The sequence below is a fragment of the Convolutriloba macropyga genome, chromosome 1 (genome assembly GCF_964194025.1).
Source record: "Convolutriloba macropyga chromosome 1, txConMacr16.3, whole genome shotgun sequence".
Taxonomy (NCBI): Eukaryota; Metazoa; Xenacoelomorpha; order Acoela; family Convolutidae; genus Convolutriloba; species Convolutriloba macropyga.
This window is the reverse complement of record NC_134468.1, coordinates 622760-640200: the sequence shown is the minus strand read 5'-3', so window position 1 is coordinate 640200 and position 17441 is coordinate 622760. Positions and strand designations below refer to the sequence as shown.

Genomic DNA, 17441 nt, shown 5'->3' with positions numbered 1-17441 from the left:
TACTACAAACTTCATTTGAGAGCAATTAAACAAATTAAAGCGGAAGAAACACAAAAATTTTGAATTTACAATAGATAAAGTGAGAAAATAGCTGAAGGAGAAAACGACTAACGAGAGATTATCATTAAAACTTGCCTGAAGCAAGGCAAGTTTTAATGATATTCTCTCGTTAATCAGTTTCTCTTTCAGTCCTTTTCTCACTTTATTTATCTATTTTAAATTCAAAATTTATTTTGTATTTCTTCCGCTTTAATTTGTTTAATTGCTCTCAAATGAAGTTTGTAGTAATTATATTAATCCCTCGGATTATTATTCAGTAGAAAAATTCACTTTTTTAACTGTGCATTCACTAAAACACAACAACACGCTCGATAAGACACGCGGACTCTCATTATAAGGCGAGCGTGGCAAAAACTCAAACAGCCCAGAGGTTAACGTTCCTGATAAGGATCACATAGACATGTGCCCCAATCATAAGATGCAACTAAAATATAGGATTGAGTTTTGTTTGTTTATTTCTGTAAAATGTCATTCGAAGAAATTTTGCCGACTTCTCAGCGAAAAAAGTTGTGCAATGCCTTTAATCAGAGTTCTCATTATATCAAACAATAAAAACCACTAATTAATTCTAATTTTTAAACTATTTTGCAACGCACCTAAACGTGAGTATGAAACTGCCTCGAAATGCCCTTAAACGTGTACATTTTTAGCACTGTTAGGATCACTCATTGCTTTAATTACTCAGTACATACACAATGGTCAAGACGTGCCAAGAAACACCGCGCCATGAAAACTTTTTGAATGCATGAAAACAGCAGAGAACATAGCCGGCAGATTGCCGGAAAATAGCCGCGATAGACGCTTTTGTCCTTCCATGAATTGAAACAACTAAAGCATTAAGATTTAAAGATCAACCACTAGTCCTTTGATAGACCACTAGACTTTTTGGGTTATATTCGGACTGTCAATTTTATGACACATACGGTCTATAAAGAAAAAGCCCGAAAAAAGCACTTTCAAAAATGATATTCGAAATCCAAAACTCAAGACTAATAATCAACAATGAGGGTATATAAGTTTGGCACTACTTAGATGCACACTATTAACTACTATATGTTCATAAAATTTGAAGTTCCATAAGTTCAGAAGTTATTTTTTTGAGTGAGGTAAGTCACGCAATTGACCTAAAAGCAAAAATGACGTCACGAAAAAAAAAACTTAACCGCAAAGCAGTAGAGGTCACTGAAGTCATTGAAAAAGTCAATTCCAAGAAGTCAGGTCGTAAGAACCATCGATGGAGACGACAAATTAAAAAAACATAGCAGGACAAGTCCTGACGTACAATTCAAAGAATTTTCATTAACTAAACAGAAAAAGTACACCTAGAACGGACTATGAGTGAATTGAGAAAACCATTTTTAAAAAAATCAGAACAAAAAAGAAATAAACAGAAAATCAATGTCAAAATGCCGCTTGTGAACAAAAAAAACCACTAGCGAGAAATGAAAATTTAATTCAAACAAAAAACTAGGCCTACAATGAGCTGTGAATGGATTGGAAAAACCATTTAGAAAAAAATACGATCCAAAAAATCGAAAAAACAGTAAAAATCAGTGTGAAATTGCCGCATGTGAACAAAAAACCACTACCGAGAAACCGAATTTTTGTTCAAACACCATTTTCTCACTCTACTTTAAAATTAGATCGAAAACAATTCACGCCGCAAAACCACTAGCTTTTTCGCTCCATTTGCTGTTTCGGCGTGACCAAAATCACTACTCCAATTTGACTTCAAAAATCATGAAAATGTGTGAACAGATCTTAAAAAAAAGACAGCGCCCCAATAAAATTCAAATTCTTTGAATTGTAAAAAACCACGATGTCCCCAATATTAGCCGCTATCGCTTCGCGGCTATTAAAAACAATTTTAGAGTTCAAAACTGTGGTCTGATGAACTGTTGCTTAAATACCCTGAAATAACATCTCGCCATCATAGGCTACAATTTTTTTCCTCTTGGCAGCCCGAAGAGTTCCCACTAAAGCTTCGAACAAGTTAGCACACTTGTCATCATTGAAGAGCACACCAAAAGGAACCACGAATTGGCCATCTGCGTTCGGCTCTCCGAGTCTCTTCATTTCCTCTTTCAATAAGTTCACCTCGTGTTCTACATTCATCTTAACCAATATAACTGAAAAACGCGATTATTAAATGAACAGATAACAATCAGCCAACATACTAAAATTAGAAAGAAAGCAAGATGATCCCAATAATGAGAAAACTCAAAGACTCGAAATAATTCTGTAGGCCACTTAAGCTGATCTCAATTTTCCGAAGTTTGATACTCTATCGCCAATACCTTAAATCAGCAAGTAAAATTGGAATCCTGGAAGTTTCCTCTAAAACAAGTTTCCTTTCTCACAGAAATTTGCCAAATTCAAAAAAAAATGTGAAAAATTTCAAAAATAAACTTTCTAAAAGATATCCAAAATGATTTTTAGAAAAATGCAAATGCTACAAACATTTTGACAAATAGCAAAACAGCGGTACCACACATTGGCCAAATATTAACATTAGAATATTCGGGATATAATTTTTTCAAAATGAGACTACAGGTAAACTACTCAATTGCATCCTGAATTTAATTAAGACTTAGGATTGAAAATAAAAATTTTTGGTTTTGAGATATATTTCAGGTTAAAACGTAGAATATGTATTTCGAACTCTGTAAAACAGTGTAAAAACGTAATCTATCAAAAGATCTTTAAATCCCTGAGCCGCATTTAATTGCGTTCCTAAGTATCCAAGCTCGCTTAAAAAAACACTCAAGAAATTTCGAATTAAAAAGACATATACGGCATTTGCAGATCACTTGTTCAGCTAATACTCCATTCTTCATGATAAAAAAGCTTTGCTTTTGTAGTTGTTCATTTTCTTAAAAAAAATTAGATTTGCGTTCAAGAAACAGCAGCGGAAAAATCATTTCTTTAAACGACTAAATATCACATTCTGATCAGTTGAACGCTAACCTTCAAATCTGTAGAAGATCTCGGAGAAACAAAGCCACTTGTCACTGATAACATCAGTATTTCATCTGTCTCAAAACGATAGCACAACGGAAAAAATTAACGGGAAGAGGAATGTGATATTGCTTGATATAGTCTGGGGGATATGGGCACAGACAAGTATGTCTGACAGACAGAGTTCAAAGAAAGATCAAGTGTGCGATGTGAGTACATGCGATTGAACACAAATTAAGCAGCAAGACTATATTAAACTGAAATGCAACTAAAGAGAACGGATGCAAGGAAATTGAGAGCGAACGTATTGAGAGGAAAAAAAGAGAGGGAGGCATTAGGCTCGAAAATAGAACAAGGGTTAAGCCTGAAGATCAATAAGTACGTGAAAGAGGTAGATGCTAATAGCTAAAACAGCGGACTCGAGACAAAACAGTTGGATGAGGAAAGTGAGGCGAAAGATTGTAGGGTAATGGTTGGTACGCATGTGGGTAAGGCATTGTGAAAATGAGGTTGAGCAAAATAGAATATAGGATGAAAAAGGGGAATTGATTAAATTTCAGACAATAGAACAAGCACAAGGCTCTTCATTTGGAATTATATTGACGAGTATTTGACGTCACGCCACATGAAGACGCAATAAATCCTTTTCCCTCCCACTCGTTGAGACTTTAGCGGAAAAAATAGACGGAGGATAAAGCTCTGCCATCGTTCAATTACTTATCCAATTAAAATTTATAAACGACAGACGATACCACTCCGCCCTTCATACCAGTGTTAGTTGAATGAAAGAGCACCGCTCACGGCTAATCCCTATGTTAAACAAGGAAAATGAATTTCAAATAAAGGAACTGCCGATTACAGCAGGTCCACTAATTAATACCACGGATTCATTCGCACATACTACGATATATTTGAAAAATTAAATTGAGGCAATTTGGCGGTACACAGGTTTGGCAATCAAATCTTTCAAATTGATAACCACTACGCACGATTTGATTTTTTCTGAATGACCTCGTGGACCGTCAGAAAAAATGGATAAGAAAAAGAAGCTATGAAAAGGCCTAACATATTATAAATCTTGCCAAATACAAGCCTGATTCGGGTCTTTCCCATTATAGTCCCCCCATGAAATTATAGCCCCCCCCCATTATGGTATAATCACCATGTTGGGGGGGGGGGGGGCTATAGGTTATCTGACCACTAAGCTGGGGGGGGGGGGGGGCCTATAATGAGAAAGACCCCCCCCCCCCCTGATTCAACTATTATCAACTATTACTGTTCCCCAGACATTCTATTATCATTAGTTTACCGTGTTCCATTATACGTTGTGAGATACTGAAAATTGTGGTTAAATCTAAGAAAGTGGTATCTGTTGTAGTGAAGTTCTAGCAATTATGAGATAGTACAAAACAATGAAGGAAATCATCTATTGAAGATATCATCAAATTGCCATTGAAGGATATCATCTAAGTGATAACAGGATTCTCTGCAGTACCGACAAGGTAGACAGAATTTACTAATGTGTATAAACGTCAAGGAAAATCAAACTATAGAAATTTATAAACATTAGAAGCCCCAACCGAAAGCTTAATAATAAGACCTATCGTACTTCTATGGCGAGGAAGGTACATTAATCAAAAATTAACTGAGCAACATCATGACATGAATATATTAAACTCAGTTCTCCAGAAAAATAGCTATTTATGATATTAATAATACTAGCGTCTGCAATAGGTCCATTTTTCTTGATGAGGAGTTACAAGTAGACCTCGCGCAGTTTGATTTTTTTACAAGTAGACTAGATTGAACTGGTGAGTAGTCGCTACCTGAAGCGATACAACGAGCAGCTTCCTGAAAACGCACAAGTTATTAAATAGATTGATATGCAAATAATTGACCAGAGAAAGCCTCCTAAATTTTCTGTTTGATTTTATCTCAAGTTTCTCGATCTTATCTTGATTTTTTCCTTTGAAATTTGAAGTTTTCCCTTTAAATTTCTGATAAATTTTTTAAATAAAAATCAGAACTAGATCGTGAGGACTACAAAATGGTGTTTTTTCTATGCGATGCGTGAACAAATAATGAAAATTTGGCTGAAGAAAAACCAGCCTTGCATATAATCCCAGCACCTTTGTGTACTCACGGACTGCTTTGAAACTCCCACAAACGTTTCATTTTCACCCACTACCACGGGTGAGGCTAGACAGGACTACTTCAAAGTTGACAAAAACTTGAAAAATTTAAATTTTTGAGCACTTGTTAATATTAGTTTGGAAGAAGTCAACGCAAAATTTTCAACCGCATAAAGGGTACAAACTGACTTCTGGGATACTAAATTACAGTCCCTTAATTGCTCCATTTTTCGTTCAATCGTTGTGATAAACTTATTAAATGGTCTCCCGTGCACCCGGGAGGCTATTTAATTCTGTATCAGCTTAATACAAGAAATTAAAAGCCAATTAGTCTAAATCTAAATATTAAAAAACGACCGTTTTCGCAATATTTATTATCATCAGGATATAAAATTTACTCTATGAGTGTTTTCAACCAAGATGAAAAATATCAGCAATCATCACAAAGATTACAGTTTTTGAGATTCTTGGAATTTGTCAACTTGTTTAACTCCAATTTTTAGAACTTTCGAAAATCGCAGTTTTCCACTTTCGAAACGTCGCTACGTTTTTATTTAATGTTTCCCTAGAGTAGCGTGCCTTTTTGTTTCCTTACACACTTTGTTCATTAAAATGTTTTCCAACAAGCTGGCTCACATGTCAGACTAATGCTTGAGTGTCAGCTCCCGCCCACGTTATTAGTCGAAGGTTTTTATGTTCAGTTTTTGTTGCCTAATGAGCAATGCCTCCATGGTGATCAATTCTTTAGTGTCGCTGCACTGGTCAATGATTCGCGGATTAAAAGCCATTGACGACCCACATCAGTTGCTAACGTGGTGCCCGACCGGTGATTGAAGTTTCTGGTACTCTGTCGTTCTCGTGGTAACATGACGGCAAGTCTGACAAACATAGGTGGATTCACATCCTCTACAAGAAATTTTATAAATCACCTGAGATTTAAGATTTTAATAGAACTTGACTTCAGGGAAGGTAAGGAAGTTTTCATTTTCTTAGTCGTCAAAATAATATTTACCCGAGATATATTTGTAGGTATTGTTTCAATTGCACGTTTAAATTGCTTATGTATTGCATTAAAAAAGTGGGGACTTCCTCTTGGTGTATCTTTAGAGCGGTATTTGAGGCTTTCTGTTTCCTTTTCGCATTTCTAAAATCCCGTTTACAATTTTTGCATATCAATTTTTAGGGTACTGATTTTTCAACCATACAACATAGTTTGTCTTAAGTGCCTCGTCAAAACGTTTCAAATTAATCGTGCAAAGTAAAAACCTATGCACAGCGCTGTGTACTGTGTTTTTCTTACGTTGCAATCAGCACAACCGCGAGAGTTCAAAATTTTAGAGGTATCAGTAGGCTTAGGGTACCATTGCATGATTTTTGTCTTTGTTCACGTATATAAACATATATATATATATATATATATATATATATATATATATATTTATATATACTCATGTCACAAAGCCAGTTCGCCTATTGCATCTACTTTTTCTAATAAAAACAGAGTTTTTATGCAATGCGTTAATCCTTTGAGCAATTCTCCATTTTTTCATTTTGTAGAACATACAATATCGTCAACATATGGGGCAAGGAATCTTCTCCCTAACTTGAGTTCCTGTAAGGGTAAATTGTTTCACTGACTACAAAACCAGACCACATCCACCACCCTTTTTTAATTCTTTACTGCTCATTTCCTGACACATCACATGAAACAATTTTCTGCATTGTTCGCATTCAATTCTTTTATTATTCCGAACTAACTATCTTCAACAATCGGTGCATTTCTCTAATTGGGATCTTACATTAAGCCTAGCTCAGGAATCCATCTTCCTTCTTTTAGTTTGTCTTTGAAAGATTTCATCTACATGTTTGCCAATATGACTACCAAAGATGCGACCATTACTAGGCAGTCTACTTGGCAGTATCATTTTTAGTTACATTTAAATTGGACCATCGTCACAGCCAAATTTAAACGGGTTTTTAAATGTTGATCCTTGTATATCTGGGGCGTGGTAACTTGATTAGAGGCACCTTAGAGCCATTTCTATGTCTACCAAAACAGAAGCATTTGTGTAAAAAACTTTATTTCAATACAGAGTGAATTTACGCGTGCGTTTGAAAAAACTGCAAAAAATTTTTCGGTTAAAAATTACCTTTACGACAAGGAAAATGTGACTTGTTTGCTTTCGCTCAAGTTGAGTTCCGATAAAAACCTGAAATCTTACGTGGAATATGAAATTTTTTGTAGAGGTTATGAATCTACCTACGTTGGTCAGACTTCCCGCCATAATACAAGGAGGAAGAGAAAGCACCAAAAAAAGGTTTCAGCGTTCCGGCAGCCCGTTAGCAAATGGCGTGGTTCGTCAAGGGCTTTTAATTGGCAAATCATTGGCCAGTGAAACGATACCGAAGAATTGATTAGCGTAGAGGCATTGCGACCCAGACAACAAAAACTGAAAATAAACACGCGCGACGAATACCGCGGCTGAGAGCTGACACTCAAGTATTAGACTGACATGAGAGCCGGCTTTTTGGAAAACAATCTGCTTCAGCTCTTCCAAAGTTATGTACTGTGGTGTCAGAGGCGGGACTAAGTTTGAGTAGCCCCAATTACCGGGAATTTAGATTCTGGAGGAATATTTTATACGACAATTATCAACAATTCCATATTTAGCGTCCAGATTTGGCGACAGAGTTCTCAGTATCTCCTTTGCTGTGTTATTATTTTCATAGTCATATTAAGTGTTTTTTCTCAGTCAAACACTTAGTTCGAGTGTTCTGCACGTTTGTTTGACTAATCATAAGAGGCCCCTAACGGCCACTCCCCTCAGGCCTCCCTTTTATACCGAGCTACAATTGTGGGCCTCCCCCACTGCCGTCACTGCCCGAACCTCACTGATTTATTTGTAACAAGCCGTGCAACGCGAGCACTTTTGTGTCAACTATAAAAAAACCATTTCCACTCTGGTTGTCTGGGAGTTTCAGGCACCGCAAATATCAAAGGAATTATTCACTCGTCATATAATGTTTGTTCTTCTATATTCAGAGCAGAGCTATCTGCACTGGACAAATTTACGGCCGTTGAGAAAACTTTTGATTATATTGAGTCTGTGATCCGCGAGGTGACAATGCTACGCAATAAGATTGCGTTGATAAAGAAGCCGGACTTCCTTTTTCTAAAAACTGCAAAAAGTGGACCAATCAGAAATAAGAGGAGAGCCCATTTAGTTATCACAGTGCAATCGTACACAAAAAGGAAAGTGAATTTCAATTTGAAACTGTACTGAGAAAAAGAAAAGTAATCAAGGAGATGGAAACAGGAACGCTCACGAAATCAGCAGTTATCAAGGGTGCCAACAAAAGCCCAAAACGTTGTCATTTATATGAAGGTCGATTGTGTCAGGACATAACAACATCAAAAAGGGCCGAGTATTGTGCAGGAACAAACCTTGAGTTGCTTCATATTTGCCAAACTATGAAGTCAAAACTCATTGAAGTCTTTTTAATGTGTAGTTCATTTCAACGAACAGAAAATTGAGTTACCTGATTATACGCCTGCAAACCTTACGGTGCCACAATTTTTATGAATGAAGCCGACCGTGATTGGCAAAACGTACATCCAAATAAAATTTTAATGCCGTCCTCATTTCAAGCAAAGGACAAAATAAAGAAACAGAGCACAACAATTTTGTCTGCATAATTTGCGCTCTGTCAGAAACAAAACAAAAGATCTAAAATCTCTATTGCAAGTAAATGAAATTAGCTTTAAATTGTTTATAGAGTCGTGAATTAGGAACAACTCAGTTGGCAATTTTATTCTAAAGCTGTGTTGTCCTCAGGATTTTTTTCTATAGTGAACTTACCGTTAAAAATAGTAGGTGGAATTTAGAAAACTTTGAATGCTGTTATGCCTCTGTAACTGACAAGGCTACCTGGATGCTAACTGTTATTGTCTACCTGGATTAAATTTAAAATTTTGTTGATCTCTATACTTTTTTTGACAAGGAAACGCTATAAACCGACAAGATTGTGCTGCTGGGTGATTTTCACATTTCACTGAATTTAAACAGCGACGTATTGAAGATATGAAATTGTATTTTCTAGATATCGGCGATCCTCTGCACGTCGTCGAGAAAATGCATGTAAGTGATGTGATTCTCTACCATGTTATAGCTTCAAACAATGTTTCAATTCTTGTTATATTGAATGGTTTCATTAACTCTTCTGACCATTCATTTATTTGCTTCTCCCTCAGCAATGTGAAAAACGCAGATCTCAACACCAGTTGATTTGCAAAAATTGGAAGCTTAACTCCGAAGGAGGTGTTAAGTTATTGAAGCCATGCTTAAAGTTTGAGTTTGTCTCAAGCATTGAAGAAGCATGGCAGATCTATCCAATTTTTCATGAAAAATTAGGTTTTCACCTTTATCACTCCAAAAGTTTTTTTACTAAAGTTATATGCCAATTTTTTGACGACAAGATTTTGACATTGAAGCGAAAGAAGATAAGAACGGAGCGTAAATATAGAACTTCGAAATCATCTGTACTAAAATATGAGGTAGAAAGTGTTACAAATATGTATTTTAAAAATTCATAGAGAAGCGTAGACTGTGCATTGAGATGGAAAAATTAAGCCGTAAAAAGTCTGCCACCTTAAAATTGTTTCTTGTTCAGAATGTAGAATTCAAAAATTTAAGCGTTCAAAAAACGATAACTAAAAACAACTTGCAAAGAACTTCAACGCGCACTTTATATCAAAAGTGGAAACTCTTATCGCATCTTCAACAGGTCATTAAGTTCTGACCAAAGTTGATGTTTTTTTATTATAGAGATTTGATTTTGGCGTCGCCGAACAGTATCTCTCCTCTGGACATCATTCCAACAATTTTTGTTAAGTTGTTTCCAGGTTTGTTTACGACCTCCTCAAACTTTTCAATGTTTTGCTGAAGACAAGATGTTTTCCCCAGCTCTACCTATGGTCAATGTTAAGCCCCGCTTGAAAAAAGCAATTTCTGATAACAAATATATATGAAATTATCGATCTTTATCAAAAGTTACATGTCAAACATATTAGAATGCGCAGCTTTTTTGCAACTGCTTGAACACTTTGAAAAGAAAGGTCTATTAAGTAAAAACCAAAGTGCCTACAGGAAGTTTTTGTATTGTTACAGCCCTTGTTAATGTGACGAATGATTTTCTGTTCAATGTGGACAAGACAAAAATCGTTTTTTTTATTAGATTTGATCTATCAGCTGCCTTTAACACCGTTAAGCATCAATTATCTCTATCGATTCTTGAAAGAACTTTGGGTTTTACAGACAATTTGCTTAACTTTTTAAACAGTTATCCGAGTAGTAGATCTCAGAAAGTTTTGAATGCCGTTGAATATTTGATGCTGAGAATTATGAAATTGGGTTTTCCTTAGGGATCTTTTTTCAAGCTATCTTTTTCCTCTGAAGATTCTGTTTGAACGTCTTGATGTTAATTATCAATTTTGTTCCAATGATACCGTTATTTAATTAGTTTACCACGCCGCGATACGCCTGGGGATATTGATTTGATACTTAAGACTCTGCAAAAGTAGATCAGTGTGGATAAGCTCCAATTAAAGTCTATAAAAACTAAGTATATGTTTATTTGTAGTCAGAAAGTTTTGAATTTCGGTATTGAACGTCCAGCAGACGCCAATTTTTCTAATGAAGTTATTTTGCTGGGTTTCAACTCAGATTAAACTATTTAATATTATAATTTTCATATACAAAACAAATTGTTTCTGTGTGTCGTAGATGTAACTTTGCTGCAAAAAAATCATTCCTATCAATATATAGTCGACAGAGTATTCGTTGATTGAGTTTTTTCGGTTAATATTTCTCTAGTGACTAGATTACTGCAACTCGCTGTATTATGAATAATCTAAATATCGGATCTTTTTGTTGCTGATAAGGGAGGGTGATCCGAACATCTTTAATGCTTAAAACCGTTTTAACAAACACGAACACATCATTTAACTATCAAGTCCTTCTTTTTTATCCCTGACCGAAGCCGAACTAAAGCAACCACAAATAATACATGAAATAGAAATGGAGAAAAAATTTGATATCAAAACAAAAAACGATAATAAATAGCGGATTGAATAAGAGCAAGATTTGCTGACTTGACAAAGCCAAAAAATGGACACTGCGTGGAAATTGACAATCAAGTTGAATGAACGCTACTTCATTGAAGCTATATGACCTTGACGTAACAAAAAGCGAGTGGCCTTGCCCTTTGCTGTAATTGGGACACAGTAAAGATGCCATTATGTGCAAGCAATGTAAATCCCATTGTGGCATATGCCTTCCATTGTCCGAAAGGAAAATTTACCCTTATGCGACAAAATGAACATCGCGGATTCTTTGCGACTTTGTTAAGTATTAACTGTAATGTCAAGATCGAACCTCAAATTCAGGCGTTGCAAGGGGAAAACTTTGCTCTTAAATCAATGACAACAGACAATGATGACGCAAGATTAGATATCAATGTCAGCGGATTTTGGCAATTCCGGTTCAAAAAAAAATTTTATGTAAAATTTCTGAACCAGCTAGCGAAAAGTTAACCTGAATGTCGTAGCGAAGCCTAAAAGTATCATGAATCTATTAAAAAGAACAAACGTGAACAAAGAAATATTGATGTTTAGAAGGCAAAATTTTATCCCCTTTTTATGAATGCGCTGCTGGAGCTAGCGCATCGAAAGCGCTGAAACAACTGTTGTCGATGCTCTCTACGCAAAAGTAGACAGCTACGCTGACATCATATCATATCCAAGGACAAAATATCAGTTTTTCTCCTAAATAGTCCATCTTCTGCATTTGAGGCTCAAGGAAACTTAAGCAGCTCAAAACTTTTGATGCCTCAATGAAGTTGCGGTTGAAGATGGGAGGTTGTTAGTTTGACTCGTCTACTTTCCTCATCAGTGGTTCTAATACGGATTTATTTGTGTTCTAAAGTAGTGTTTGTGTTTTCAAAATTGAAAAATCAGATTACAGGGAACTGTCTGACGCAGATAACCAGTTATTGGGGGAAATATCCGAATTGTACCTGTTGAATATTTCTCGGTACTCTGAGTAATAGTATTGGCTGCAAATTTAAAATCTTCGGTTTAAAAATTTTGCGTAGACTTCTTCCAGATAAAAATTAACAATTGTTCAAAAACAAAGTTCAGATTTCTTAAGTTCGTGGCTAGCTTCACCGGTTGTAGCAATTGCAAATGAACCGCTTGATTGGGATGCCAACTACCTGTAAGACGCTATGTCTTCTGAATCTACAGAATTCCGGTCTTCCTTGCATATCAATCTATTTAATAATTTGTTCGTTTTCAGGAAGCTGCTCGTTGTGTCGATTCAGGTAGCTATTATTCAGCAGTTCAATCTATCCTACTTGTGAAAAAATCAAACCAAGAGGAGCGAGGCTGTTAAATCCTCATTAAGAAACATGAGCCTATTGCAGACGCTAGTACAATTAATATTATAAATAGCCATTTTTTGTAGAGAAATGAGTTTAATATTTTCATGTAATGATGTTGCTCAGTTAATTTGTGATTAATGTACTTTGATCGCCATAGAAGTACGACAAATCTTACCATGAAAAAGCCTATCAAGTTTCCGGTTGGCGCTTCTAATATTTTTACATTTCTATAGTTTGATTTTCCATAACGCTAATACATTAGAAAGTACAGTTTCTACATTTCAGAGTTCCCATGTAAATTGAAAACTTTGTTCCACTGCCAAACTTGTTGTTACTGCAAAGAATTGTTTAGATGATATCTCTCAATGGGAAACTGATGGTCTTTCAATAGCTCATAGTTGCTAAAACTTCACAACAACAGATAACACTTTCCTAGATTAAACAACAATTTTCAGTCTCTCACGACTTATAATAGTCAAAGACGCTAAAATATTAATAATAGGATGTCTGGAGACTGCAGAAAATTTTTTCTGAATTCACATCTTTGTACGGTTAACTCCTTGCTGGAAATTCGAAGCTGTTCGTGAGTTATGCAAAGGTGCTGGGGTTATATACGAGGCTTGTTTTTTTCTTCAGCCAAATTTTAATTTTTCGTTTATTTATCGTATAGGAAAAACAACAATTTTTTAGTCCTCATGGTCTAGTTTTAATTTATATATAAATTATCTGAAATATAAAAAGGGGATAAATAAAAATTTCAATGGGAAAAATTGATATAAAATTGAGACACTTGAGGTAAAATCAAACGGAAAAAACTGTAGTAAATTTAGTTAGCTTCACTCGAGTGTTGATTATGAAAAAAATTTCAATTTTGAGCTTAAAAGTAACGTATTAAACTATTTGAACAAAAATTTCAAAAAATTGATTATTTTGTGGAAAGAACAATAAATCCATCTAGTTCTTTTTTGAAAAGTTGAAAATCTTTTATTGTCGTTCTATTTGTATTCCCTATATTGTCAGAGCAGATCGTTTGAAATAATCTCTAAAATAAATTAATAGAGAAGTAGTTATGAGTTAGAAACTTATGAGAAGAGTTAGAGACTTTGAAGATAATAGCTAATTTGAAAAATTTAGTACAGTTAAACAAATTGTTTTGAAAATTGGAAAATATAATTCAAATGGTCTGTTTTTTGAAGAACCTCTTCAAACTTATCTCGTCTTCATATGAAAACTAAGATTTTTTTGAAAGATGACAAAAACAAACCTATTTTTTTCAGTTCACATAAAATTTATTGATTTTTGTTTTTAAAAAATGCTCCGAAGGATGAATATCTCAAAAGTTTATTTAAAACCAATATTTCTCAACAATAGTGAATAAGAACCTCTAGGAACGGCCTTTGGTAAATCTTCACTAAATATTACCATCGTGAATATGATGAAAATCGAACCATCATCAAAAGTCAGTTGTCATATATATATATATATATATATATATATATATATATATATATATATATATACATATATAAATATATATATATATATATATATATAACTTTTTTTGTTTCGTGGTTTGTACTGTGTGTATATGTTTGCTTATGTGTATGTGTGTGCGTGTGGTGTGTGGTTTATGTAGGGGTACGAGTGTGTGTTTTTGTGTGTGTGTTTGTGTGAGTGTGTAGTTTGTTTGCGCATTAGAGAGGGAAAGAGAGAATAAGTGTGGAGGAGTTGTTTCCTTCACAGATTTGACACAAACAGAGGTAGAATGCAAAAACTGTTTGGAAAAGTAGTTAATCTTTGTTAGGGCAGATAGCGGCTTTAAATATACCTAAAAGCAAAAAAAAATTAAAGACCTCGCTTGTAACACATCAAGTGACACTTCAAACAGTTCAAGTATTTTTGTCCAATGCATATGAGTTGCTTTCTAATGATCCCAGCAGTTTTCTTCTTTATAAAAGTTTCCTCTATAGATTTTTCTTCCTGTGTTTACAATCAAAACCCGTGATGAGAAATAGCAAAGAAACCGACTCAAGAAGCGTCTATTTTCGTCTGTTTTTGTCGATCCCAAGAAGCGTCGATTTTCTGTAGGAACTGTGGATTACCGTCGCTTTTGCCGGAATAGCCGATTTTTTTTACAGTATTCCGTAATTGTTGTTTCTATTGTTATCGTCGTTCTCGTTCCTGAGTCGGGGTGTTATTGTGAAACCACTTCTATTTATTTGTTCTCAAAATTAGCCAAAGCTGACAAAAAGAAAAAAAATGTTTTTCAATGTGGATTGCTATTGGAAGGCGATCGCGTTTTGTCTAAGATTTCTATTGAAATAAAAAAGAAAAGGATCTACTTCTTTGCTTAAATTTATTACCTGGGCAAGAGTTAGCCAAACTAGATTATGAAATAAGCATAATTTTGATTTTATGATAACTTAATATCATGATAAATTTTAATAATAGCGTTTAGCTTCAAGGAAGCCTTAAAACTGTTCAAGCAGTTTGAATGAAAGTCCAGTTATTAATGGAATTTTTTTTGGCTTATTTCCAGAGCCCGAGGAACTGATGAATTTCCAATTTTCTTAGTCCATCTTTAAATCTTGTTTTTAACAACTTGTGTAAGTCCCCCCCCGCGGTTTTTACACCAAAATGAATAGGAATAATTTATCGGGTCGCCGTTTTAATAAATTATCAGTTTTAATTAGATAATAGTAAGAAGTGGAATCGGAAAAACTTCTTATGACTGCCTTATATTTTGGCCTTATATTCTGTTTTGGCCTTATATTCTGTTTTCTGTTTCTTAGTAAAATTTTGGGCCGGTTTTTACAAAAAACGAGTGAAGAGCCCAGTTTTTGTAATTATTGTTTGGAAGTCATACATTAAAGAGCTTAAAATAGGAAAAGCAGAGTTTAAAAAGATAAACTGGAACATAGAATAAATTCTATTGAGGCTGTACACTACTCGTTCTATTAAGGGTTTGTTTTATCGGAAGTTGAAAACTAGTTGAAATGTGAAACTTGTCACGTTAATCATCACACAAATAAAAATTTATATAATCGACTGTAACTTGGACTAAATCAGTGTTCAACGTGATATGTTATAGGCGAATTCTGACACTAACAAGGCGCAGCTGCTCTTTTATCTGCTTTCAGAAAGTTTTCGACGGCATCAATTCTTAGTGGAGTGGTTGAGTGAGTCTTGAGTTTAAAATAAGAATTACGAAACTTCAATTTTGATCAAACAAACAACTCTCTGCAATTTTTCAGTATCAATATTCGAGTGCCTCGACAATTTTAGGTATCTCATGTTTCTCATATATAATGAGGAGATTATGTCGCTAATCACTGTATATATGTTACTACGACTGCTCTATGCAGATAAATTTCGCTAAAGTGATATAAGACTATTCAATTGTTATTGTACCAAAAACAATCTGTCTTTCAATGAAATGAAATATTTTTTCAGTCAAATTTCAAACGTTTGTTTGTTTTCGTTGTTTCTCATGATTTTTGTAGATTGACTTTATTATCTTATATAAAATGTTTTTGTTTCTTGTAAAAGAAAACATTGTAAAAACGTCGGTTTTGGTAACTGTTTGCAATTTTCACTTTGACTGGAAAAATTTTCTTGTTCCCTAATTTATTTTTTCGGAATTGTTTCATTGAACGCTAGTAATTATTTCAAAATGGCATCAGTGAAAACTTTTCCAAAATGAAAAAATATCTTTTACTGATTAGGGCTAGAGAAATATTTTTGTAGTTTTAGGCTGTCATAGTTTCAAAGACTCCCCGAAGAACAACAGTTTTTTCGATATTTGTTTCCTGTGACGCAAGAAATGGTAGTTTGCCTGCCAGAGCTGTTGTTTATTAAAACGTACATAATAAATTAACTGACAAGCTGAAAATCAGATGTGCTTTGTTTGTTCAACCGACACAACTTTTACAATCATCTGTCAAATCATTAATATCACAATTTATGTTCTCCTAAATTTCCTTCATTCATTCGTTAAATTGTGGATTGTTAAGAATAAAAAATGGCAGAAACTTTGGTTGCCTGGCAACACTTTTCTGGTTTGATAATGCTCTGTCTCTTTTGCGTGAGCTTAACTGTGCAAGATGAAATAGAAGTTTGTGACTTCTTAATTCCTAGTTGGCCTATTGTCAACTTGGTCGACACTTTTTTGATCACTTCAGATCGCAATCAGTGCTTTCACTATATCAGAAAATACAACGTGTCACTCAGTATCTTTTGTAAAAACATCAATTTCTGTGGTCTTGATCTGGACTTTTCGCTAGCACAAGTTTTCCACGAAGAGGTGGAAATTCCATATTCAAGTTGCATTGTGGCAATAACCAGTAAACAACAACACTGCAGTGATGAGCTGCTGCAGTTATTATCACAACATCAATTACTCTCAGGTAACAAAACTAAATTGGGAAGACTCACCCTTACCTAAAGTTCAGTGACAATCAGTACTGATTCAGAACAATTTCACAGATTTATTACTGATTCAGAAGGATTTCAGAACCAACTGTGAAATGATTTCTGAATTTCTCTGAATCAGAGCAAATATTCTGTATTCTTCTGAATCAAAAGATAATTCAGATTCAATCACTGAATTAGCTCAGACAAATTCAGTGCAAAATGTGACCTGAATTAGACTCTGACTCAGTACTGAATTCGACTTAGAGTTAGATACCGACAGGGCTAAAGTGTTACTGCTCAGCCAGTTTGTAATATCAAAATTTGTAAGATTAACGGTGAAGGGTGATTGTATGTGAGATCAACAGTAAATGTGTTAAAAAAACTTTCCTGTTCTTTAGCGTTGATCTTTCATAAATAGGCGTTTATTTTAACGTCAAT

At 34.6% G+C, this 17441-nt stretch overlaps 2 protein-coding genes across 2 annotated transcripts in view; both read right to left on the bottom strand.

The window, feature by feature from the left end:
• LOC142354619 (rho-related BTB domain-containing protein 1-like) overlaps window positions 1–3676 on the bottom strand; it is a 71804-nt gene extending 68128 nt beyond the window's left edge. Inside the window, exon 1 of the mRNA XM_075407065.1 lies at window positions 3028–3676. The gene's annotated coding sequence lies outside the window, so the exon portion shown is untranslated. The remainder of the gene's footprint in view (window positions 1–3027) is intronic.
• LOC142354904 (costars family protein ABRACL-like) overlaps window positions 1–17441 on the bottom strand; it is a 33891-nt gene that overhangs the window by 1796 nt on the left and 14654 nt on the right. The window contains exon 2 of the mRNA XM_075407265.1: window positions 1971–2191. Within this exon, the coding sequence (XP_075263380.1) occupies window positions 1971–2175 (205 nt within the window). The 5' untranslated portion in view covers window positions 2176–2191. The remainder of the gene's footprint in view (window positions 1–1970; window positions 2192–17441) is intronic.